A 27,714-nucleotide genomic window follows, 5' to 3' on the forward strand; every position below is an offset into this window, starting at 1 on the left:
TTAGAAAATAAAAATAACAAATTAGCCTAGACATGATACTTTTCATCAATATACATCTACCATTTTTTAAAGGGTATATTAAAAACCAAAGACTTAGTTTTGCATATAGTAATGTTCTATGATCTTTTTCCATTTCATTAAATATATTTTTAAAACCAAACAAAACAATACAATGTCTGCATGGAATACTAATTATTCAAACTGGGTGACTAGTACACAGGGATACATTATACTAACCTGTCTACCTCTTTAAATGTTTGACAATGTTCATATTAAAGTTAACCAAAAAAGTCTGCATTGAGAAACCACATAAAGAAGAGTCAAACAACAATTAACTGGGAAAAAATATCTGCAACTCATATATCACAGACAAACGTAACAGAGTTCCTCCAAATCTATAAGAAAAAGATCAACAACCCAATTAAAAAATGGGTAAGGAATATACAGTGTCAGTTCACAGAAAAGCAAATAACAATTGGCTCTTAAGAATATGAAAAGAAAAAAAATACGAAACAATGCTGATAGTAAGAGAAACTAAAACCATTCTGGGAGACCCTGTTTCACCTACCAGATAGACAAAGATGCACTGCCTCTGTTGTCTGCTATCATCTGAGGGCTACTGGTCTTCCACTGTCCCTTTGAGAATACAGATCCTAAATTAACTTTTCTGTAGTGTGGTTACATAATGTAGTACATTATGACGAGTTCCGGAAAACAAAAACCAGAAGGTGCTAAGAAGCATATAGCACAGTGGATGCTAACTGAATCTGCACAGTATTATCAGGCTTCCCTAAGGTAGTGATAAGTGAACTAAAGAAATTTGTATACTTTACAAGAGAATGTTTCAGAAAAAGAGACCTCAAAAGAAGTGCCCTGGAACATGAAGGAGTATTACGCTTTTGAGAAACTAAAAGATGGCCAATGTGTTTACAGAGTGAGGCAGAGACTGGCACAAGACAAGACTGGAGGCAGAACTGAGCCAGATAAATAGAGGGCCTTACAGGTTCTGGTTTCATTCCTAATAGCAACATGAAGATGTAGGCATTATGGTAACAGTGGTGGTAATATTACTATCGTCACCTTACACAATAGCAAAACTCAACCAGAGAGGTGAAGTATCTTGCCTAACGTCCCACAGCTAGTAAGTAGTACAACCAAGACCCAGATCTGGGTGGTGCTTTCGGCCTTCTTTTTAGCCAACACAGAGCTGGTAATAGAGTTCTTGATTAATGTCAATCAATTTGTATGTAGAACTGTTTGAAAGTGGAAATACAAAGCAAGTTTTCCCTAATTATTCATGGCAAAAAGTATTAGAACTATCTTTATATAAAGAATCTAAAGGAAAAAGCAGAAACAGATCTGTTGCAATGTGGCCATCCTACTTAAAAAGACTCTCTTACCTCAGAGGTATATTTTTGACAATTGTCTCTTGAAGTGAGTGAACACTTTTTGGCAGGAGGAACATGACCACTTTCATCAAGCCTACAATGAAATCTCTTCCTAGATATAAAATCCAAATTAGCAGGAGGCTTTTCAGAATCATTGCTTCCAGAATGAGATAAACACATGGCATCCTGACCAACTGAAGTTACTGGAAAACTCATACTGCACAGAAAACAGATACATATTAAATCAGTGAATTAGAAGTTACTTAATGAGGTTAAAGGCTGAGCTAGCTATTCCAATAAAAACTGCCCGAAATACTCCAAAGTCACTAACATATACATGGCCATGACCACAAAAATGTTAAGTTTTGAGCTCCATTAATACTTAAAGGCTTGAACTTAAATTCCATAATATTAAATTAAATCTGAGGTATAAAAGATGTATTCCTTGTCTGTAAAGTTAAATTTTAATCTAAAATGTCTCTTCCTAATATAAAAGGATTCCATTTCTAGTGTTACTTAATAGACAATTAAGCATCTTAATCTATGACAGTTAAAATATAACTTAAGAATTAAAATGAGTATCAAAAATATACAGAAATGTCACCTCTCTCCTATTTTTACAACTTTTGGTGAATGTAAATTCATTTCAGAATTTAAAATATAAATAAATGTTTACAAAGTAACCATACCTTTAATAGATGCCATTTTATGATTCAGACTGCTAAATTTTTTAGCTTTCAAAATATGTAAAATACCAAACAAGTTTCATACAAAAGATTACATTATACATTTAAATGACATCTTCACCAGATAAAAAAATAAATGATTTATCCTCTAATTTACTACATAATTACTAAACAAGGTATCTAGGATAATTACAAATAATGTTGGTCCCAATCAATACTATTTGAACCATAAAGCACCCTTCCTCCTAGCAAAAACAGTTTAGCTCATTCATTACCTCACGTCACCCTGGTCTTCTGCAGTCACTGATTTGACCAATATGGGCGCTGGCAGCAGAGGGTTTGGCATTAATTGTGTAGCGGTATCAGTAAATTCTTCTATTGCATTGGTTGGAATTTCCACCAGAGTTAAAATGAACGCTTGTTCATCCTCACCACCATGATGTACGTTAGCAACTAGATTCACTGTCAAAGTTTAAAAGTTAGTAGTGAAAAGCTGAACCATGAAAGAACAGAAAACCATTAATTTATTTCCTTTGTAAAAAGTCTCAAAACTTACCACCAAGAATAAAAACTGAATTACACTAAACAAAAAAAAGTACTTTTATAAAGGATAAAGAGGATTCACTATGGAGATTTATAATTTTGAGCAACAAAGATTATACACAAAGTACTTCAAGTTGTGTTTTTTTTTAATTTAAGATCAAATATGGGGAGAGAGGACATAAAAACCATACTGTTAGTTTTATGATACTTTATTAAAGAAGATTATCATACCTGTTAAATCTTGAGGATTGGTTGCATTCTCTTGTTGGACTTCTGGAATACTAGTTGGTGTACACTGCCATTAAAATTAAATGAAAGAGTAAAGCTGATCAAATCTGTTTCAAAAAGTTTTCCTAACAATTTCATACAGTCAACAGTTGTTTCAAAACTCAACAACTTATCTAACCATATGCAATTTTTCAAGTGTTTTGAAACTTTTGGTTGTACCAATAAACTTTTGATTACTTTAAATAAACATATACGTAACACACACACAAAGGAATTCAGACTAAATTGCTCAATATGTGCAGTCCATGAAGGGAGCTCCAAACCCCTCAACCTCTGCATCCTCCTCACAGCAGCATGGTACGACTAGGTGACCTCTAATGAAGGCCAGCTGGTCTCCTTGCCTTCAGCATGGCTCCCTCCCTTGGGTTTTTCACAAAACGGCAAATACTGTTTCCTCTAAAATGCAATTCTGATTATAATTCTCTAGTATTTAATATCTTAAAGCAGAGGTCCTCAACCTCCAGGCTACAGACCGGTACCAGTCCAGGCCTATTAGGAACCAGGCCACACAGCAGGAGGTGAGCTTGAATGTGATGCACTAGAATCATCCCAAAACCATCACCCCCACCCACTGTGGAAAAATTGCCTTCCACAAAACCAGCCCCTGGTGACAAAAAGGTTGGGGACCGCTGTCTTAAAGCTTTCAATTTGGAACCCACAATGACTGGCTACCTATAACAAGGCTAGGTATTGGCTTATAAAGCTTTATTACAAAGCTTTGTTATAAAAGCTAGGTATTGGCCAGTTTATCTCTATGCTCCAGAGACTAAAACGCATTAAAAATTTTATCACAGTACGTTCTTGTGAAGGCAAAACATATCATTGGTTGCCAGGGGCTGCGGGTGGCCAGAGGGGGGTGACTAAAAAAGGGCACTGGAGAATTTGGGTAGGTGATGAAGCTGTTCATGTATTAGTCATATGACTGTGTATGTTTGTCAAAACTTATAGAATTGCACACTAAAGAGGGTGAAGTTGATTGTGTTTATATCATACTTTAGTTAGTTTTAAATGAGGAACAAATACCTAGCACCACTTGTTTTATTTTTCATTCTTTTACCTCTGGCACACAAAATGTAAGCACATGGTCTCCATTCGAGTCCTTTCTCAGGGGCTCTCCAACAGAACTCTCACCAAGACCCCCACCCAAACCGAGTGTGTGGGAGCTTGTCTCAGAGGAAACAATCGGAGCAAATGACAACATCTGAACTTCTTGAGATCCCTGTTCTTGATCTTCCTTTCTGAAAGACAAATTGGTATGTATTAGAGTTTCGGTATGTATTTGAAATCAAGCAGACAGCCACAGAATAATGTTTAGAGCTGGTTATGTCAAATTTATCTAATTTAATGTTTTTTAAACTTTAATGTTATATTTAATGCAATAGAACCCCATTTTTTTCTTTTTAAATCAAATTCTTACAGCAACAGTTATGGTCATAGTTGAAACAGACTAGAAACCAAATCCCATAATCTTTCCTCTTTTACCTTTCAGCTATGCTTGCTTCCTGCAAAATACTGGTCTCTTCAATACCATGTACATGTGCCAAAGTGCTCTGCTCCTTACTCTCTTCTGTTGCAAATGATCCAAGGTTTTTATCTTCTAATCCTGTTGCTTTAGAAACATTTTTTTCCATTTCTTAAATAAAAAACATTTAAGATAATAGTCCAAAATAGTACAGCTAAAATCTCCGTTATCAGAAACATATTCACCCTTCAAAGACAGATCGCTATATAGTAGCTCTTCCAAACATCTCTTAATCCAAAAAGCAAGTTTATTCACAGGGCAGAAGGGTAGTCCTGGCCAATGAGATTTTTGAACAGTAAAATAGATGATTAATGAACCTGCACTGCACAAATTTCACCCCTGGTTAGCACAGTAACTGTATCTCCACTTTATGCTAATAGCAGTATAATCAAACCCACAAACAAAAGAGGTTTAGAGGTGGATATACATGAGATCTGGCTAGTTCCACCTTGGGAAAAGTACTGGGGTGGGGGAGCCATTCTACAAAAAATCAAAAAATAATGTCACAAAGGAGAAAAAAATGACTGCTATAATATAGAAAAGGTAACTTGAGCCTGCAAATGAGAGAGCTAACTAAATTAACTAACTCTGAACCATAGACATTACTGGTTGAAAGAGAAATCCCAGAAATTAGGAATTCCAAAACACGGAAAAGATGCTAACTACCCAGCTCTTCTACACATAGCATACAAAGTTTAATACAATTTTGGTAGACATATCAAACACCACTAACTTGTACATTTTAAATACGTGCATTATATGGTATATGAATTATCTCAATAAAACTGCTATTTTAAAAAGTGCTAAATAGTGTACAGTTAGCAGATATTTTTATTCTTTCTGAAAGGAATATACACACCGATGTATGGGTATACATACATATACCCCCTCTCATTAGATGCTTCTGTGCATAAAACATTTCTAGAAGTCTACAATAATAACTATTAAGAACAGTTTACCACTACACGTGATATTAGAGGGCTGGGAACCAAAGGAGGAGGGAGTTTCTAAAATTGTGTACCTTTTGGGAACTGTCTTTTGCCACATTCATGCATACCTTTCTAAGAAATGTGTGCTTGAGTATTCATGTATACACACACAGAAAAAAATATATATGAAAAGAAAGTTTGATCAAATAAATACAGCAAAATGGTAATAATTACTGAAACCAATTAGTGGATTATGGGTATTTATTTTATAGCTCATTCTACTTTTTGCATGTATGAAATTAATTGTAAGTTAAAATAAGTTTAACAAATGAATATTCCATTTGAATGTTAATGCAATTTCTTGTGTCAAAGTAATTTTGTAACTTGAAAGGAAACGATAAAATTTACCTCTTTGAATTTCCACTTCTTCTCCTTTGGTTACAAACAAACCGGGAACTTCCTGATGAGCACCAAATCTGTTGGTCCCTAAAATCTTTTGAAGATTGGGCTTAGGCCTAGCAAATCGACTTCTCATTCTCAAATTTTTGGTCACTTTAGAAGTTGTATTCCTAGAAAAAGAAGGGAAAGGGAGATTCATCAACCATTTAAGAATTCTCTCTCACAGTGGCACATTCTGTCTAGTACTAAACCGGTTATGTGCCATCTTCTAAGGAGCCACATGGTCTCTCTGTTTCATTTCTTAGTGCTAAAAATACATGGTGCTTATCTTTTTTTTTTTAATTTTTATTGTTATTCAATTACAGTTGTATGCCTTTTCTCCCCATCCCTCCACCCTACCCCCAGACATGGTGCTTATCTTTACTAAATGTCTTGAGAAGGGAAGAGAATTTGGACCATGTTTGTAAAACAGAGACTATTACATAAAACTATTTCATTAAAGCTTCAAAGACATGCATATTGCAGTAATTTTAATATGTAAAACATTAAACTAAAATCAAAATTAATCAGTACTTTAAAGGGTGAGAAATTAGCATCGCCTACTTTACATTTATACAAGTATTATTGAAAGCCATTAATTAAATTAATGGTTGGTTTAAATACACTTATTAATTGTATAATATTAATTAATACTATAATTTTTAGTAAAACTCAAAGGGAATGATAATTTTAATAAAGCAAAATAAACCTGGTTGATACAGCGTTTTCCTTTACTGTCTCCATTAAACCAGTTTCTTCTTCAGTACTTTGTTCCTCCGATACAATCTTGTTTCCTTCTAATGGTGAAGGAGGTACACTATCGACAGGTAAAGACAGCTCCTGACTGTCATGAACAATTTCACGACTGACATGATCTGGGCTAAAAGGAATATGGCTTTTATCCTGTGAGTGAACACCAGGAAGTACACATATTCCTACTGCGGAAAAAAAAAAAAAGAAAATGCAAACAGATATTGAAATGAAATAAATCCTTCGACATTCAGCAACTGCAAAATTCTGTCTTTTTTAAGTTTGCTCTTTTTGCCACAGTTTTGACCTATACTAAGTTTAATAATTCTTATAGACCGAAATGTTTGTGTGAGTGTAAGTAAAAATGAATCTTTTTGTTAGTTTCAGTAACTACATAATCTCTAATTAATTTCAATTTCAAGATAGGATCACCTTTGTTTACAATATTTTGAAACGTGTACTTTATGTTCATATTCTAGAGATTTGTGACATGCTCTACTTCAATACTTCTCCATTAAGAAAGAAGCCCTACAGGGAACACGAATCAGTTTTCTGATAAATACATAGTTACAAGCCTAAAAGTCTAACACCTGCCCTGGCCTAGTGGCTCAGCTAGTTAGAGTGTCGTCCTGTACACCAAAAGGTTGTTGTGGTTTCGGCCCCCAGTCAGGGTACACACCCAGGTTGTGGGTTTGATCCCCAGTCAGGGCACATACAAGAGGACACCAAACGACGTTTCTCTTTCACATTCACATTAATGTTTGTTAAGTTCTTTCTCTCTTTCTCTCTCTCTCTCCCTCCCTCCCCCCACACCTTTCCTCTCTAAAATCAATAAATATATCCTCGGTTGAGGATTTAAAAAGTTTTTTTAAATAAAAGTTTTACCCTTAAATAAATGGCAGCCTACTCATCACCAGTCAAAATAATTAACAAGAATATAATTAACATAATTATACATTTAATGTACTACAGTAGAAGATACTTAGATACTTAAGACCATTGCTTCTCTGTAAGATCACCCTAAAATATTCAAAATCTAGGCTGACATATCTTTTGGCTTGGTGCAAACTAACAGAACATTTTAAACCGAATGATCTCAATGATGGCTACTGCCCCTTCATACTGTATTCAACTGTCATGCAATTGTGAAACTATCCAAAGAGGCAGCTCCTTTGCTAAAGAAACATATGTAATTGGTGATCAGTGAGCTCAGTTAACTAATGATGTTTATGATGACAAAGGTAACTATCCCAGAAATATAAAATGTTCTTAGTAAACCAAGGGCACTATCTCGAAATGGTCGCCACTACATCCAAAAGGGCAGTTAGATGGGTCAATGCACACATATTACCTTTACTGGGAAAAATCAAAGTGGTGCTTCAAATATAAAAGGCAGGTATTCACTTAATACTTAAATGTGGGTATACATTTCTTAAAAATTGGATTTTAAAGTTTCTTTTTTTGAGGACTTATCTTTCATTCTTACCATCACTCTGTTCTGTACTGATCTCTGACTGCAACACTAGATCGCCCATTGTAAGTAAAGTTATGGCAGCTTCAGCGCTTCCATCGTTGTTGGTATCTTGTGAGAAAATATACCAACATTAAAACAGAGAATTAATCTGGAAATTTAAGTTTGTTTGCTTAGAAGTTTTTTAATTCAGGTGTTTATCCTCTGATAACAAGTTTCAATATCCTCTGTACCACTAATCCTTTACTACAGTAATGTTTCATTCAGTTTATATACTGCAAATAAAGAAATCAACTGTTGCCTTTGACCCACTGAAAATTCCTCCCACATATTAAGCAACTTAGTATCTTCAAATAATGAATCTATGCAGATCAGAGGAAATAAATACTTCCTTGTTAAACACTTAACTCATTCTCTAAAGTAACATTCCAAAAGTCTATGTCTCTTCTAGAGATAACACATTCAAAAACTGAATCTTTTTTTCAACTCTCCAGCAAAATGACTAATTTTCAAACAGCCACTACTACTAAATCACAATGCTAGTGTTAAACAAGTAGTTTTTAACAGTTTCCTACTAACAGTTACCTGTTTCATCTTGGGTATGTTCACCTGTGGTCATTTCCTAAAAGAGGAAGAGTAATATCTTATTCATTTTCCCAAACACATGTTCTGTATCTCAAAAAGCACTATGTTGTTCAGATCTTTCTGTGCTTTTGATTACAATGGAATGAAAACTGATTTTCCCCCATAATTATAATTATTCATAAACTTTCATAAACAAAAACAGAAATAATTTAAAAGCCACATACTTTTGTCTCTTGCTCCTTATTTTACCTTAGCCTTATGTTATATGCAAGTTTTAACTCATTATATTGCAGTGTACATCTACCATTCTACTTTACTCCTTTACTTGCATAATCCTTGAACTTTAGTTGCAGCTACCATTAGTTTTGACTCAATGAAAACCAAGTTCTAAAGAATAATGAAATTTTTTTGCACTACTAGGTGGCTTAAAACTTAAATGATTTTTAACAAATTAAAAAGTTACAGGTCTGATGTTCAGCATGACAGCATGAGGAGCTCTGCTGCTCCTGTCCCCACTGACACTGGTGAAGTTTATTTATAAACAACCATTAAAGCCTCTGGAAATGGTCCTGAAGGCACAGGATAAGAAAACATCCATTCAAGAAAACTGATGAATATCTGATAACAAAGGCAAAAGCCTGTGGTATTTGAACAAAGACTGTTCTCTTCCTCATTCCTCCCAGCTCAGCAAGGCAGCAACTCCACCTCAAACAGCTGCAGCCAAGAAAACAGGACCCTTCTCCCTGCAGGTACCAGCTAGAGGGCTTTCTTCCTAAGAGGAGCAGGACTTCAGCTTCTGACACAGCAATCTGGTGTCAGATTCGTGACAGAAATAGACCAATATCTACTATGAATACGGACACAAAAATCCTGAATAAATTACTAGCAAACTGAATCCAGCAACATATAAAAATTATACATCATGACCAAGTAGTATTTATCCCAGACATGCAACTTGTCTAACACTCAACATTTAATCAATACGTCATATCAATACGATAAAAAGCAAAAATCACATGGTCATCTCAATAGATGCAGAAAAAGTATAGTATAAACTCCAACACCCTTTCATGATGAAATATTCACACAAGCTTGAGATAGAACTGAACTTATTCAATTTCATAAAGGGCATCTATGAAAAAAAACCACAGCTAACATCTACTGAATGGTCAAAGACTAAATGCTCTCCCCTAAGACCAGGAACAAGACAATGTCCACTCTTGCCACTTGTAGTCAGCACTGTACTGGAGGTTCTAGCCGGGGCAACTGGGCAAGCAAAAGAAATAAAGGACATCTAAATGGTAAAGTAATGTAAATTGAACTGTGTCCCCCAGAAAGATATGTTGAAGTCCTAACCCTCAGCACCGTGAACATGATCTTATTAGGAAATAGGGTCTTTGCAGATGTAATCAAGTTAAAATGAGGTCATACAGGATTAGGATTGGCCCTAATCCAATGTGACTGGTGTCCTTACAAGAGAAGAAGAAACACAGACACACAAACAGACAGAAAGCCACAGTACTGGAGGCAAAGGCTGGAACTGTGCTGCCACAAGCCAAGCAATGACAAGGACTGCCAGAAGGTAAGAGAAAGGCCTGGGATGGTTTCTCCCTCGGCGCCTCCAGAAGGAGCCATCACTGACGGCAACTTGACATTGGAATTCTGCCCTCCAAAACTGAGAGAAGAACTTTCTGTTAAGCTGCACAGTTCACAGTACTTTTGTTATAGTAGCCCTGGGAAACTAACGCAGAAAGGCAGAAGTAAAACCATCTCTATTCACACATGCCATGATCTTGTATGTAGAAAATCCTCAGTAATCCACTAAAAGCTATTAGAAATAATCAGATAGATAGCAAATTTGCAGGATGCAAGACCAATATACAAAAATCAATTGTATTTCTATACACTTGCAATAAACAACCCAACAATGAAATTAGGAAAAGTTTCATTTATAACAGCATCAAAAATAAAAATATACTTGAAAATAGGTGTAACAAAGGAAGTGCAAAGTGTATACTCTATAAACTACAAAACATTTTAAAAAATCAAAGATCAGAATAAATGGGAAAATATCCCACGTTCCTGGATTGAAAGACTCAACACCGTTAAGATGGCAATGCCCTCCCCCCCTTAAAAAAAACCGATCTACAGGTTCAGTGCAATCCCAACCAGAATTCCAGCTGATGTCTTTGTGGAAATTGACAAGTTAATTTTAAAATTTCTATGGAAGGAACCCACAAGAGCAAACACAATCTTGAATATAAGAATAAAATAACCCTTACACGTACCAATTCCAAAACTTACTACAAAGTAACAGTAATCAATAGAGCATGACCTGCGCAAAGATAGACACATAAATCAATGGAACACAGAACTGACTCTAGAAATAAATCAATACATCTACAACCAATGGATTTTACTTTTTTAAAAAAGATTATATATATTTATTTTTTGAGAGGGGAAGGGAGGGAAAAAAAGAGGGAGAGAAACATCAATGTGTGGTTGCCTCTCATGCACCCACTACTGGGGACCTGGCCCACAAACCAGGCATGTGCCCTGACTGGGAATTGAACAAGCAACCCTTTGGTTCAAAGGCCAGCACTCAGTCCACTGAGCCACACCAGCCAGGGCCAACCAACTGATTTTAGACAAAAATGCAAGACCATTCCATGGAGAAAGAATAAATGGTGCAACAGACAACTAGATACTTATATGCGAAAGACTGAAGTAGCACTCTAACCTTACAATATACAAAAATTTACTCAAAATGGATTAAAGACTAAAATGTAAAACTATAGTTAAAACTATAAAACTTTTAGAAGAAAAATAGGAGTAAATCAGCCCTGACAGGTGTGGCTCAATCGGGTGACGTCCTGCAAAGCAAAAGGTTGCCAGTTCAATTCCCGGTCAGGGCACATGGCTGGGTTGCAAGTTCAGTCTCCAGTCGGGGTGCATACAAGAGGCTACCAATCAATGTTTCTCTCCCTCTCTTTCTCCCTCCCTTCCCCTCTCTCTAAGACTAAATAAATAAAATCTGTAAAAAAACATACGAGTAAATCATCAGGACCTTGACTTTAGCAAAAGATCTTGGATATATGAGCAACAAAAGAAAAAAATCATCAAAATTAAAAACTTTTATGTTTTAAAGGGGATCATCAAGAAAATGAAGATAACGCACAGAATGGGAGAAAATACTCGCAGATCACATATCTGATATGGGACTTTGTATCTAGAACACCATAGTCCCCCCTTACCCACAGTTTCACTTTCCATGGATTCAGTTACCTGTGGTCAACCATGGTTCAAAAATATTAAATAAAAAATTCCAGAAATAAACAATTTATAAGCTTTAAATTGCACACCATTCTGAGCAGCATGAAGAAATCTCAAGCTGCCCTATTCTGGCCTGCCCCAGACGTGAATCATCCCTTTGTCCAGCATAACCTTATTGCACATACAGTACAATAGCTATTTTGAAAGGCCATATTCATATAACTTTTATTACAGTATATTGTCATAATTGTCCCAGTTTATTATTATCTGTTACTGTGCCTAATTTATAAATCAAACTTTATCATAGGTATGTATGTAGAGAAAAAAACATATAACCCAGTGAATAAGAGGGCATTACTGTATAAAAGAATTCTTACAACTCAATAATAAAAATACAAATAGACCAAAAATTTTTAAAATGGGCAAAAGCTCTGAACAGACATTTCTCCAAAGATTTAAAAGTGGCCAATAAATATATGAGAAGACACTAAATCTCATTTACATTAGGGAATGCAGATCAAAATCATGTGGTGCCACTGCACATCCACTAGATTGTCTGATCCAGAAAGTCAAATAACAAACGGTGACAAAGATGTGAAGGCACTGGGACCCTCACACACTGCTGGTGGGAATGTGTAATGGTACAGCAGCTTTGGACAACAGTTTGCTAATTCCTCAAATGATTAAACAGTCATCATATAACACAGCAATTATAGGAATCCTAGGACTATAACCAAGAGAAATGAAAATATATGTCCATACAGAAACCTGTACACAAATGTTTACAGCAGAATTATTTATAATAGCCAAAAGATGGAAACAACCTAAATGTCCACAAACAAAAATGTGGTACATTCATATGTAATATTATTTGACCACAAAAAGGAATGAAGTACTGACTCATGCTATAAACATAAACCTTGAAAACGTTATGCTCAGTAAAAGAAGCCAGACACAACAGTCCGTATTATATGAATCTGTTTACAGGAAATGTCCAGAACAGACAGATCTATAGGCAGGTTGGTTGGCCAGGCATGGGGAAGGGATAGGAGGAAGTGGGGAACAACTGCTACTGGGTATGGGATTTCTTTTTGAAGTGATGAAAATGTTCTAAAATTAACTGTGGTGATGTTTGCACATATCTGTATACTAAAAATCATTGAATTGTACACTTTAAATGGATGAACTGTATGGTGTGTGAATCATATCTTAATAAAGCTGTTTTTAAAAAGTTCTAATCCCAAGTCTTCATTTGCAAAAATAAGATAAATATTAACCAAGTAAGGAAGAATGCCAAGGAAAATACAATTAAATATTGTCCAAATAATTTATATTTGGTATAGATTTAATGCAACGTAAGTCTATGAGGATATTAAGAACTATATCCATACACATACACAAAGATCACTGTTTTTCAAGTCAAATATAAAACCTATGGGTTACTCGCTAGTTTCTATTATTCATACTTACAGCTCTCCGGATGAAAGAAATTACCTAAAAACTGCTTGTAAACCTAAAGTATTCAAAATTAACTTCCAGGCTTTTGAAAGTAAGCAAAGAATTAAAAACAAAACATATTGAAATGGATGCTTACGACTGGTAATACATTCAAATTTTCTTCTTGTTTCAGTTCCTGAGTGGTCACATCTATGTTTGGGAGCTGATGTTCATCGACAGTTATGAATCCTATATCTGGGACATTCACAGTTATTTCAAGCTGTCAAGATGAAAAGTTTCATTATTTCATTTTGGCATACTATACAGAAACAAGTAAAATAAAATGTTAAACTGAAAAAATAATCCACATTTATACACAATTAAAAAACTGAAATACAATCATTTTTAAACTTATTTGACATCAACTTGGCCAAAGTAAAATATTTAAGGCTTTTGAGGGGTCTATGATTCTCTAAGGCTAATCTTCCTAGTACCTAGCCTTTAACTTTCCATTATCCCCACTTTGTCCGTACTTTCCCATAATTTCTCTCACCATTGTGTTAATATTTATGGAGTCCTTGCTAAAAACTGAAAGGCTATAGGTCCAAGGATACAAAGCTGAATAAGACAAGTTTGGCCCTTGCCCTCAAGGAATTCCCAATCTAAGAAAAACAAATACATAATTCACTAACCATACACTGTCCTAAGTACTATAATAGAGATGAGCTGGAAACACTCATACAGCTACGTTACCCCCACCCCCACCAAGGAAAGAGCCCTCTCCCACAACCCCCAAACCTCTATCATTCCTGATAGCCATGTCAGGGCTATTCTAAAATAATGGGTTCGCTCACATTTACTCTTCATTTAGCAGTCTTATTGGTCAAAGATCCCTACAATTTGGGGGCTAAACAGACTTATCTAAGACTTACCTAAGATTTGTCTCTTAGGCTATATCCAAGACAGACTGGCTCCTATTCCCTTATTAATAGAGAGATGAGCATAAAATCTGTGTAATTCAGTAGAAACTCAATATAGAATCAAGTATGAAAATCTGCCTTAAGACATATTTATTATAGTAACACCTGTGTGTTCTGTGTCTGTTTTCTCAGACACAAACATTAGAGAAAAATCTTTGCTAATATCCTACAGGCCTGAGATAATTAAAAAGTTCAAGTGATTTGAAAAGACAATATTTTCTGAAAAGTTGGGTGAAATATTAGAATATTCCAAATAATTGAAAGTTTTTTCTTTGAATATCATCGTTTCAAAGCTTTACTTTTTAACAGCTTCACTGAAATATAATTTACATGCCATAAAATTCACCCATTTAAAGTTTCTTGGATTATACACAAATACATACAGCCAATACCGGTCACTTTTAGGGACACTTTCATTGCTTCAAAAAAACAAAAACCCATACCCATTAGTTATCACTCCCTTTACCCCTCAACCCCAAATCCCCAAGCAACCAGTAATCTACTTTCTGTCACTACAGACTGTCCCATTTTGGACATTTCATATAAACGGAATCACATAATATGTGATTCTCTGTAAATGGCTTCTTTCACTTAGCACAATGTTTTCAAGGTTTCAAGATTCATGCTGTAGTATGTACGAATACTTTATATCCCTTTATCATTTAGTCATATGCCACTGCACTTCAATGCTCCTTAAAGGAAACATTTTCTAACACATAAACAACTTCCCTGTCTTAGTAATCTTAGGAATATAATTTAAGCTTTCTTTACTCAATTATTATGATTAATGCTACTTAAGAAGGCATTCTGTATTAATTCAGGGATTTAATTTTCAGAATTTAATTTCTGATACTAGTTTTCACTAGCATTCTGCCTTTCAGCCAAAGAAATTTATAAAATACAAAACGTATAGCTAAATGAATTCATATGCAGTGTTAACCAGTTATGCTTGCACAAAATTAACCTTCCTTTTGTATTTTCTAAGTTTCAACTAAAATTTAAATTTACTATCTTTGTTTGAACTTTTAGTTACAAGAAAAAAAATTAATTTTGCATCATTTTTGTTTAGCTTCAACTATTCTAACTCAATAACTTTATCACTCCTGGCATGTTATTATTAACAGTGAATAAAGGTGGTTTTAGACTGCCATTCATGAATGTAAATTTACAGATTCAGTAGTCCATTAACTCTTGGTTAGCTTAACATTACTTGAACGGTTTTATGTTTCCTACATCTTTTATTATCACCAATACCATCTCAGTTAACTCCTGATTCTGTTTCAAATGAGTACTGACTACAAAACTGATGTATATATGCCACTCTATAAGCCACGCAAGTCACTGAAAATTGAAGCAAAACAGAAAACTTTGAAATTACACAGTTGGAATACTAGATCTAAAGTCAAAGGAGGAAGGAGCTTTTATAATAAAGTAAGATGAAGTAGTATGTTCCCCCACTCATATCCATTAGGATGGCTACTATCCAAAAAGAAAAAGAAAAAAGAAATAAAAAGTGTTGGTGAGGATGTGGATAAATTAGAATCCCTGTACACTATTGATAAGAATGTACAATCATGCAGCTGCTGTTGAAAACAATATGGTGGTTGTCCAAAAAATTAAAAATAGATTTATATTTTACCATACAATCTAACAATTTCCACTTTTAGGTATACCCCCCCAAAAAATTAAAAGCAGGAATTAGAAGAGATATTTGTACACCCATGTTCATAGCAGCATTCTCTGCAATAGGCAAAAGGTGGCAGCAACCCAACTGTCCACAGTGGACAGCTGAAGAGACAAAATGCGGTACACATACACCACGGAAAATTATTCAGCCTTCAAAAAGGAGGGCATTCTGCTGGGACTTCGATTTCTCAGTGAGCCAAAGCAGCCCCACATAAGCTCTCTCCTGTTGCTGCTTCTGTCCTAAGCCCTTCCTTGTGTCACTGTCCCTAGCTTTAATAAACATACTCTCAAAATAAAAAAAAATTAAAAAGGAGGACATTCTGGCACATGATGCAACATAAACTTTGAAAACATTATGCTAAGTGAAATAAACCACGAACAAAAAGGACAAATACTGTATGATTCCACTTAAATGAGATTTCTAGAGTACAGTCATAGAAACAAAAGTAGAATGGTGGTTGGCACAGGCTAAAGGGAAAAGAGTAATGGGGAATTATTGTTTAATGGATACACAAAGTGAAAAAAGTTCTGTAGATGGATGGTGATGTGGTATACAGCACAATGAATGTACTTAAATTATACACTTAAAATGGTTAAGATGGTAAATGTTATGTTATGTGTATTTTATCACAATTAAGAATACATAGGTATTAACAGATGTCCCTTCTACCTTCTCTACCAACCAAAGATCAGCCTAAGCTTGTAAAAATTCCATTTGGTAGAGGTGATTCAGAGAATGAACTCTACAAATCCTAAGAATCACTAAGAGAAAAAAAAAAGATCAACTGAAAGAAAAAAACAAGTAACATAAAGTTCTAAGCATTCAAAGAACAAACTACCTCCTCCATTGTTTCCTCAATCTGAGCAGGAACAGGTTCAGGAGATCTGAGACCAACAGGTACAAACACTGGAGCTTTGTTTATTTCTTCTGGAGCAAGGTGATAGCTTTCTTCTTCAAAATCAGATTCAAAATCCTCAACATCATCTTCATCCTCTTCCTGTGAGGCCCGAAGAGTCACCAGCATGGCCTTGGAAGTTCTGGGTTCCTTCTTGGAAGTCTTACTCCGAGTTCGTTTTGATCCACGCCCTTTGGTGACATTTGGTTTGATCTTTCGATGCATTCTCCTTACACTATGATCTATCTCATGGCCAGAGGCAGAAGAGAGAGTTGTCCTTCGACTTAGTGCAATTTTAGAGCAATTTGATTCTTTTATCATTTGTGAATGGCTAGAGGTTTAATCAAAACAACAACATAGTCACTACATGCACAAGGATAATTTTAATGAAAACAAACTTTTAGAGTGAAATCCCAATTCAAGCCATCAAAATGAAAATTCCCACCACTCATGCTGTCAAAAACTTATACTGTGAAAAGAAAAAAGAAACTTCCTGTCATTCACAATTAATTCTTAGTTATCTACCCACAAATTTTTCATCATAAGTTTTTATTTCTAGGCCATTTTTCCCCTTGCTATTTAAGTAGAGATGAAATACAAAACTGGAAATTATCAGAAGAAAAAGGATGTCCTGGCTGATGTGGCTCAATGGATTGAGCACTGACCTGCAAACCGAAAGGTCCCATTTCCCCAAGACACATCCCTGGGTTTCAGGCCAGGTCCCCAGTTGGGGGTGTGTATAAGGCAGCCAATTGATGTTTCTCTCCCTCTCTTTCTCCCTCCCTTCCCCTCTCTCTAAAAATATATAAATAAAATATTTTAAAAAGGAATAAAGATCAATGGGCCAATAAATACAGAATATGAGGTTTATCCCAGTGGGTAAACAGAATAGGATAAAAGGAAGAAGAGGCAGAAAATCCATCAGAACAATGTTGTTTTTTTGTTTTTTTTTTTAATATTTTATTTATTTATTCTTAGATAGAGGGGAAAGGAGGGAGAAGAGAGGGAGAGAAACATCAATGTGTGGTTGCCTCTTGCGTGCCCCCCACTGGGGACCTGGCCCGCAACCCAGGCATGTGCCCTGACTGGGAATCAAACCAGTGACCCTTTGGGTCACAGGCCGACACTTAATCCACTGAGCTACACCAGCCAGGGCAGAACAATGTTGTTTTTAAGACCTCAGGTTCCTTTCTACTTTTTTCCAAAATTATGGCCCTTCACTTGTGTTTGTGACCCCACTTGAATTAGTAACCTAATTATGTACAACATACTACTCCTTGGTGAGGCTTACGCCCATGTCTAACATACTCAATACCCAGAGATTTTAAATGTCAGAAGAATAAAATCTTCCTAAAAAGGTCAGAAAAATATAAATTTTAGTAAATAACAATCAAAAGGGGGAAAGAAATAGAACTGTCAATAAAAAAACTATACTCTGATAACAAGTCATCTTTCACTCTATCAATAAATTAAGGTAAGACATCCATAAAGAATAACTTTCCATTTCCTCTTCTGAAAGTATTTGTTACATAAAATTTTACCTTGCTAGTTTACTGAGACACTGCTCTTTAATAATCGAAGAGACAGAAGTATCCCCTACAGTTTTCTGTCCAAAAGTTCCTGACAGTCCAACTTCTGAATGAGCACCTTTCTTGGCCAAACCAGCGTCTTTGGAACCTACACAATCATTTCTTGCTGAAACCTCCAGAGATGTGAGAAGCTCAGCTTTTCCCTTAAATTTAAGAAGAAACAGCTAATATTACCACAAAAACAATCTCTATAGGAATTTAATTTGGTAGTTTGGTCTGCAGATCCAAGCTTGCTTACTTATACACACACACACACAACTGGATTTCTAAATTTTTATAATACTGGGAATGTCACTGAATTTTCATAAAAATAACAACAATACACAAGGCAAAACTATATATATTTTTAATGTTCTGCTTCATGATCCTGACAAAATATAGCTCACAGATAAAAATTGTAATTTCTCAAACTTACTTTTTGAAGAAGATTGGTGTCAGATTCTCCTTGCTGCAGAGAATCATCCTGTGGCTTCCTTGCCTCACTCTGATCTGCTCTGTCTTTTTCTACACCCAGTTCCTCTTTCTTATCAAGTGCTCTTCCCAAATTTGGCTTAGGCTTTTGGAACTGCCTTCTTATCAATTGTGCTGGACTAGCAACGTAAGTTTCACCTTCATGTCTAGAATGAAGCACAAATCATGATGAAGAACAAAAATCAAAATTCTCTCTTAGTGTTAACAGCTGTTTAACAATTTTTGACAGAAACCAATCCTATGTTCTAAGGACTATACATAAGTTGGTTTGCCGCTAAGAAAGGAAGAACATAAAAGCTTTTATAACTTCCACTTCCTGTACAGCATGGGGAACAGTTTTACAATAATATTAATCTTTTTTACTTTCATTGATTCTGGTTTGTGGTTTCATTCTACTTTAAGTAATTTTTCAGAGTAATAACTAGAAAAAACAAAAAATTCTAGTAGTTGAAGATGGGTTTCATAATGGCACATTAAACAAATGCTTCAACTGGGCTCTGAAGCAGGAACAAATATACAGTGGTCACAACAACCATGGTCCTACTGGTTTAAGAGCAGACTGGAAAGCTAGAGTCTATTCTCCCTCCACATGCCTATCAGCTCATAAAAAAGAGTTTACTGATAGCCAGTGTCCTAAGAATCTCAATACAACCCATTTTATCAGCCAAAACATAGAAAGATAAGATTTTAACATTCAATAGAGTAACCATTGCCTCCAAGGCAATCCAAACAGCTGTCTTAAGGTTTCCTGGGACAAAATAATTGGCAAATACATGAATTCTGAATTAGAAAGCTTAAAGTAATATAAATATAGATATTTATCAAGAATAACTGGCCCTGGCTGGTGTGGCTCAGTGGATTGAGTGCCGACCTGCATACTGAAAGGTTACCAGTTCGACCAGTGGTCAAGGCACATGCCTGGGTTGCATGCCAGGTCTCTAGTTGGGGGTGCGCAAGAAGCAACTGATTGATGCTTCTCCCGCACATGGATATCTCTCTTCCCTCTTTTTTCCTTTCTTCCTCTCTCTCTAAAAATAAATAAAATCTTTTAAAAAAAATTTTTTTATTAATAACTGGATATGTATCTATCATTAGTTCTCTAAAATATCTGTATTAAAGACTAATCTTAAGCAATATTTCTAATAAATTAACCAGAAGAAAAAGTATTGTACTTAGCTACATTTTAAAATGTACCAACCTAAGTTCTTCTGGAATGAAACATCAAGGAAGTTCACAGAAGTTCTAACAAGGTTATGATGCAACTAATACATCTAGTATAGGCTAATGCATTTGGGAAAACAAATTATATTTAACTTAAGTATAAGCTATTTATAATCAAGTGTGATTCTATACAGGTATTTAAAAATAAAATATATATGTAAGCAGCAGTGTGCTACTCAAGTCAAAAAGGACGAGAAATGCTGTCCATAAGAATATGTTAACTTAAAGACTATACAGAATATGTACTCTGAAGAAAGTATCAGTCAAAGTATAGTTAACAGCTATAATAAACTTCACGAACACAGAAGGTTAAGGGAGGTAGCAGATTTAGTTGGGAAATAGGTTTCCATATAGCAAATTTTAAAATGCAAAGGCTGAGCATAAAATCTCTTGGCACAAGCAAAATTTCTTTCAGGAAGCTTTCTTTATAGGAATTCTCTAGTCTGAAAGTCATAAATCCTGAAAATTTAAGTTTTCATACCGAATTGCCAATGTTACTTTGAGCAATCCATTTAAATCCTCTAGGTTTATTTAGTGAGTTAATAAATGGGAACATTAGGAAAGGCTGACCTCAAAGGTTACTAGTCCCTAAAGGCTGACTCAGAATAAAAATCAAAATCCCTACAAAGGTCCTACACAATCTGCCCTTCTCTCTACCCAGTCTTCACCTTTCTTTCATCTATTACTCTTCCTCTTCCTCTGTTTTACTCTGGCCCCTTTTGCTGTTCCTCAAACAGGCCGGGCATGTTCTTACCTAAAGTGCTTTTAACTGCTGTGCCCTCTTTTCCTACACATTCCCTTGACCTGCTCCTTCACTCCTTTTAGGTCTACCTCCAATGGTACCCTTTCAATGAAGCAGTCTCTGATCACTGCTAATTAAAAAGTAAATACTGCCCTGGCTGACAGCTCAGTTGGTTCAAGTGTCCTACAGATGCACCCCAGTTGTGGGTTTAATCACTGTGGTCAGGGCACATACAAGAATCAACTGATGAATGCACAAACTAAGTGGAACAACAAACTGATCTCTCTCCCCCACCCCCCAACAATCAAAACGCAATCATGATGTGCCCAACTCCCCCACCTGCTTTATTCTTCTCTACGTACTTATTACTGACTTAGTCAAATTATTTGCTGATAATCTGTTCCCCAAGTTCGAATGTAACCACCACAAGGCCAGGATCCTGTTTGCTCCTATACCGTACTATAACGTCAGCACCTAGAACAATGCCGGGCACATAAAACACTAAAATGTTTGTTAAACGAATAAATGTATAAGGTTCTTTTCAGTGGCAAAATTATGTAATCCGTTAAGACCAAAAAGGGATTAAATTATACATAGACAAGAAATCCATAAACAGTAAATTATGAAAAGCTGGAGATTGAAACAGGCTCATCTTTAATGTTTGGGAATTAACATTTCAGAAAGTGTTCTCTGGAATCATTTTTAGAGATGAATTACCCAGTGGGATCAATCACCAATCTAATCCCATATCATACTTGTAATACAAATGTTATCTAAACGCATTTTAGTGAAAATATCTCTAAGCACCAACCATTTTATTTAAACATCCAGTCTAAAGAAATAAAAACATAGCAAGGAAACTTGAGATTAATGTAAAGAAAAAACTGATCTCTAGTGTTAAAATGCAAACAATATAAACGGGCCTTTCAACACACATCCACACATAGGGAAATAAATGAAAAAGAAATTCATACTAAAACTATAAATAAAATTTCCTCACCTAAGTGGAACCTAATTAACAAAACAAACAAGCAAGCAAAATATAACCAGAGACATTGAAATTAAGAACAACTGACAGTGACCAGAGGGGTGGGGGAGGGAAATAAGGGGGAAAGAAGGGAAGGGTCATCAGTGAACATGTATAAAGGACCAATGGACAAATCCAAAGGGGGTTAGGATTGAGGGTGGGAGGTGGGGGGTGGGTAGGGTGAAGGGAAGTGGTGGTGAGAAAATAGACAACTGTATTCAAACATTAATAAAAAATGATTAAAAAGAAAAACAATAAAAGTTTCATATAAGAAATATGCCTAGCCCTGGCCAAGTGGCTCAGTTGATTAGAGCATTAGCCTGTACACCAAAAAGTTATGGGTTCAATCCCTGGTAAAGGCACATACCTAGTTTGCAGGTTTGACCTCTGGTTGGGGGTTGGGAGGGTACATACAGAAAGCAACCAATTGATGTTTCTCTCTCACATCAATCTCTCTCTCTCTGTCTTTTTCTCACTCTCCACCCTCCCTCCCTTCCTTCCTTTCTCTTTAAAATCAATAAATATATCGTCAGGTAAGAATATATTTATTGATTTTAATATACCCCTCCTTCCTTCCCTCCATCCCTCCCTTCCTTCCTCTCTCTCTGAAATCAATAAATATATCCTCGGGTTAGGATTTTTAAAAAAGAGAGAAGAAAGAAATCTACCTAAATGAAACAAACTGTTTAAAGTCATCCAAAATCAATAGCACTACTCATGCAGTTAGTTGACATAACATGCCCAAATTCTATTTCTATGGCTGGCTTCATGGAGGGTGAAAAAAGGATACAATAATAACTCTTCTGCAATGGCCCTCAAAAAACAAGTTAATTCTATATAATTAAAGGAAGCTAGAATGTTCAATGTAAATTATTTATGCTAAAGATATCCTGGAGGAAAGTTAATAAATACTTCACTGAAACATATCCTAGATACAAAAACAGTGCAGTAAATTAGACGTATCATGGACTATATCCAGAATAAGAAAGGTATTTTAGAGGGCACATAGACATATGACATGCTGCGCAACATCACTAGCCATCAGAGATGCAAATTAAAACCACAATGAGATACTACTTCACACTGGTCAGAATGGCCATCAAAAACAAATCAACAAATAAGTGCTGGCAAGGATGTGGAGAAAAGGGAACCCGGGTGCACTGTTGCTGGGAATGCAGACTGGTGCAGCACTGTAGAAAACAGTATGGAATATCCTCAAAAAATTAAAAATGGAAATGCCTTTTGATCCAGTTCTCCCATTGCAGGGATTATACCCTAAGAATCCTGAAACACCAATTCAAAAAAATCTATGCACCCCAATGTTCACAGCAGCATTATTTGCAATAGCCAAGTGCTAGAAACAGCCTAAGTGCCCATCAGTAAATGAGTGGATCAAAAAACTGTGGTACATTTACACAATGGAATACTACACAGCAGAAAGAAAGAAGGAACTCCTACCCTTCACGACAGCATGGATGGAACTAGAGAGCATTATGCTAAGGGAAATAAGCCAGGTGGTGAAAGACAAATACCATATGATCTCACCTATAAGTGGAACCTAGTGAACAAAACAAACAAATGTGCAAAACAGAACAGAAATAGAGACATGGAAATAAAGAACAAAGTGTCAGTGACCAGAGGGGAGGGAAGAGAGGGATAATGGGAAAGAAGGGGAAGGGCCTAGTCAAGGAACATGTATAAAGGGCCCATGGTAATGGACAAGAGAGGGGGACTGACTGAAGGAGCAGGAGGATGGTAGGGTAGGGAAGAGCAACAGGGGAAAAATTGGGACAACTGTAATTGAAAAACAAATAAAAAAAGAAAGGTGTTTTATTTTCCTTACATATTAAAAAAGAACATTACACATCTTACTTTAATATCAGTAACAATGAAGCAGATTGTAATAAATAAATAAAAGTGGTAATGCTGATGTATCTTCACCCTTCTAGCATATCCCATTTTAAAATATATCATTCTTACCATTTGGTTTGGGACACAGCTCCAAATACAGCATATAGTAAGTACTCTAAACACTTTCTGTTTAAGAATTTTAGTCAACAGATGATCAATTTCTAAAGATACAAAGAACTTAAGAACCTGTCTACTATTTAAGTTTAGTTTTAAATTAAAAAATTAGCATTCTTGCCAAACTTTTTAGAGAATTTACAAATTAAAAGAACATCAGTCATATACTTCTTACAGTACTGGAAGAAGCAAATTTAAAATATTCTCATTTCATAATTATTACTTTATCCTTTCATAAAATTTTCAAGATGTAAAGTTATATAAAACCAATTATGTAAAAATCCAACCTTTATCTCTGGAAAGTATGATGTTTCTCTGACTTAAAAGCACGCTCACCTGATCTCTTTATCTAAAGTATTAATTCTATTAGCATGATTTTCTTCAAGAGCCACACAACTCTGATTTTCACACATTCTTCCTTCGGAAACTTTGGAGGACACAACTTCAATTTCAGTTTCAATCTGAGAATTTGGCTGAAATGACAAAACCATACTTGGTTTGTTGTTTTTTTTTAAATAACAGAATATACCTGCTAAAATATTTCAACCATTAAGAAAGGTACTTAGTTTTTTGAAATGAAGACTCAAACTGGGTATGTTCATATTTTGCTGCCCAAAACAAAACTGCCATTTATCGCAGTAAAGTTTAGATGATGCTTTAAAAACTGTAACAACCATCCACTGTAAAACCAAAAAAAGAAAGTTTGATGGTTTGTTTTTTTTTAAAGAGTTGGGAAGTTCAAATATGGATCACAATCACTTTAAATCTTGATTTTCCCTTAAATAAACAGAGAAAAGGACAGAAAAAACAGAACTGTTGAAGTGGGCATTGAACTATTTAGATCTGTTTCTAATATCAAAAGATTCATCAGTAACAAATGGATAAACTCTCATTCAAAAGAACAGAATGTTATGCAGCAGTTAAAAATGACCTATCTCTGTATTTTTGACATAGAAAGTCAGTTAATATCAATATATCAAACGAAAAACAGTAAGTCACAAAATAACACGTATGCAATGATTTTACTATTTAAATTTACGTAAGTATCCACATATGCATGCATGGGGATATATCTGGTAAGATATGTCAAAAGATTTACAGTGGTTATCACAATGAATAGGTACATTAGTTAGGAAAAAAATCTGTATTCATTTTTAAAAATTCAGAATGGTCAATCTGAAACAAACCTAGATACATTATATATTCACTGAGTAGAGTGTCAGATAACCTAAAATGTTTGAGCTATCAATTGATAATTTAATATGCATTAAAAGGCTCTACTTAAGTGTATAACAGTAACTCACCAGAGTCAGGAATTCGATTTTAGTTTCATCTCTTTGTACTACTGTTCTTTCTTCCTGAACTACACCTTTGGCTTCACCTTTTTCTGCCACTTGCCTCTGTCCAGCCTTTCTTATGTTTGGTATGAGTCTCTGAAGTCGGCTGCTTGCTGGTAGAACAGTTTGGATAGCACTTTCCTTCATTTCTTGTTGAAAAGTGTTTATGTTATCAGTCCTAGGAAAAGGGACAGGGAAAAATAGAGGGACTTGACTGCAAAAAGATAAAAACTACTGAAAAAATATAAAATTTGAGTATCCTCTAATAAAAATATCCTCTCTATAAAAACATTTTATAGCATTAAAGGAAAATTATATTACTTTCTGACTATAAATATACCGTATTTTATAAAAGAACATAGTTATTCCAATTCTTAAAAGGTAATGAATTTTTATGAGGGACATACAATATTCAAATCCATAGAAAGAAAGTACAATTGTTATATTACTTTCTGACTATAAATATACCTTATTTTATAAAAGAACAGTTATTCTAATTCTTAAAAGGTAATGAATTTTTATGAGGGACATACAATATTCAAATTCATAGAAAGAAAGTACAATTGTAGTTGCCAAGAACTGGAGGAAGAGGGGAATGGGGAGTTATTGTTTAACTGGGTACAGACTTTTAGTTTGGGACAATAAAGTTCTGGAGATGGGTTGTGATGATGAATGCCCAATGTGAATGTACTTAATGCCACTGGACTGTACACCAAAAAATTAAGTTAAAAGGTAAATATTATATTTTTTACCACAATTTTTTAAAAAAATAAAATACCTCATATGCATGTATTTTTAAATTCAGTGCCTTGTGTAAGATCTTAAGCAGTGAACAATGAATATAAGCAGATAAGCAGTCTGCCATATGAATAAAAATAAACCAAATACAGTATTCTTTATATTCATTTTTAAAATACATTAACACATCCTAATAAAAATGAAGAAATATTTTAAAGAACTCTGTCTCATTTTAGATTTTCAAGGGACTATCACTGTTTACCCCATAGAAACAAGTAATTCCTTTTCCTGGGCTTGTGTAGACTGAGACTCCTCTTCAGCTTCATAAGAACTCAAAGGTAGAAGATTCTTTTCTGTCTGTGCACATGGTAATTTCAAAGCCTCCTCCTGTCTGTGTCGTGATTTGTCTTTTTCTCTTGATGTCATTAAGGAAGATACTTCCTAAAAAGAGATTTAAAAAAAAATTTATTGAGGGTTGGTAAAGAATAGGAAAATAGGAAATTTCATATACTATTAAAAGAATAAGTATTTGACTATAAGTCTTTGTAGAGAATAAGGCAGCTATATTAAAATTTTTATTTCCCAGCTATTCTACAATTATCTCTTATAAAAATACTCAAATAAGTATCTGGAGAATTATTCAAGGATATTTATTAAAGCAACATTATTGATTCCTTTTTAAAAAAGGAAAGAAATGGGCATTACGCTAAAGAAAAAAACAAAAATTGAAAAAAGACAAATCTATCAGTAGGAGACTGAATAAATTATAATTTCTATGTAATGCAACAGTACAGAGCCATTTAAAAGACAGATTTCTGGCCCTGGCTGGTATGGCTCAGGGGATTGAGTGCTGGCCTGCGAACCAATGGGTCTCTGGTTCGATTCTCAGTCAGGGCACATGCCTGGGTTGCAGGCCAGGTCAGCCCCCAGCAGGGGGTGCATTGAGAGGCAACCACACACTAATGTTTCCCTCTCTTTCTCCTTCCCTTTCCCTCTCTCTAAAAATAATTTTAAAAATGTTTTAAAAGACAGATTTCTATATACTAATCCAAAAAGATGTTCACAATGGTGTGGTAAGTGAAAAAACAGATAGCAAGCTATGATGTCATTTTTGTAAAACAATGAAAATACCCTCACATTCTATTGTTTATATAGTAAGAATATAGAAACGTCTAGGTGGATGGATATATTCAAAATTGCTACAAGATTAACTGGGAGGGAACGATGGGGCATTATAAAGGACTTTCGCTTTTTAGATTCTATATTTTTTCCAATTTGAAATTTTTATCATCAGACAAAATAATCAATAAAAAGTCGTTTATCTTTTTAAGTATATGACTAGAAGGAAAAAGTACAAATGTTCAAGCACAATAAGACCTAAGCTATTTTAAAATATAAAATAGGAATTTTAATTCAAAAAAAGTACTTTCATCCTGGCTGGTGTGACTCAGTGGACTGAGTGCCAGCCTACCAATCGAAAGATTGCCAGTTTGATTCCCAGTCAGGGCACATGCCTGGGTTGCAAGCCAGGTCCCCAACTGAGGGCAGGCTAGAGGCAACCGATTAATGTATCTCTCACAGATCAATGTTTCTCTTCCTCTCTTCCTCCCTCCCTTCCCCTCTTTCTAAAAATAAATTGTAAAAATCTTTTTTAAAAAAGTATATGTTTCAGCGTTAACAATTCATTTCAAA

General features: G+C 35.0%; 1 protein-coding gene across 5 annotated transcripts in view; it reads right to left on the reverse strand.

Annotated features, from left to right (window-relative positions):
* Positions 1-27,714, reverse strand: part of BDP1 (BDP1 general transcription factor IIIB subunit) — a 92,804-nt gene that overhangs the window by 14,637 nt on the left and 50,453 nt on the right. For 2 of the 5 annotated variants that reach the window (XM_024578407.3, XM_045186242.2), the window contains exons 20-35: positions 26,285-26,463; positions 25,252-25,462; positions 24,284-24,420; positions 18,877-19,078; positions 18,414-18,604; positions 16,816-17,203; positions 13,468-13,590; positions 8,601-8,637; positions 8,031-8,126; positions 6,504-6,732; positions 5,765-5,925; positions 4,388-4,538; positions 3,963-4,143; positions 2,849-2,912; positions 2,350-2,536; positions 1,401-1,605 (exon numbers count right to left, since the gene is read on the reverse strand). In XM_024578407.3, coding sequence (XP_024434175.2) covers positions 1,401-1,605; positions 2,350-2,536; positions 2,849-2,912; positions 3,963-4,143; positions 4,388-4,538; positions 5,765-5,925; positions 6,504-6,732; positions 8,031-8,126; positions 8,601-8,637; positions 13,468-13,590; positions 16,816-17,203; positions 18,414-18,604; positions 18,877-19,078; positions 24,284-24,420; positions 25,252-25,462; positions 26,285-26,463 — 2,742 coding nt within the window. The remainder of the gene's footprint in view (positions 1-1,400; positions 1,606-2,349; positions 2,537-2,848; positions 2,913-3,962; positions 4,144-4,387; positions 4,539-5,764; positions 5,926-6,503; positions 6,733-8,030; positions 8,127-8,600; positions 8,638-13,467; positions 13,591-16,815; positions 17,204-18,413; positions 18,605-18,876; positions 19,079-24,283; positions 24,421-25,251; positions 25,463-26,284; positions 26,464-27,714) is intronic. The other 3 variants (XM_045186239.2, XM_045186240.2, XM_045186241.2) reach the window with 3 other exon arrangements.

Source organism: Desmodus rotundus, chromosome 1 (assembly GCF_022682495.2).
Source record: "Desmodus rotundus isolate HL8 chromosome 1, HLdesRot8A.1, whole genome shotgun sequence".
NCBI classification, from domain to species: domain Eukaryota; kingdom Metazoa; phylum Chordata; class Mammalia; order Chiroptera; family Phyllostomidae; genus Desmodus; species Desmodus rotundus.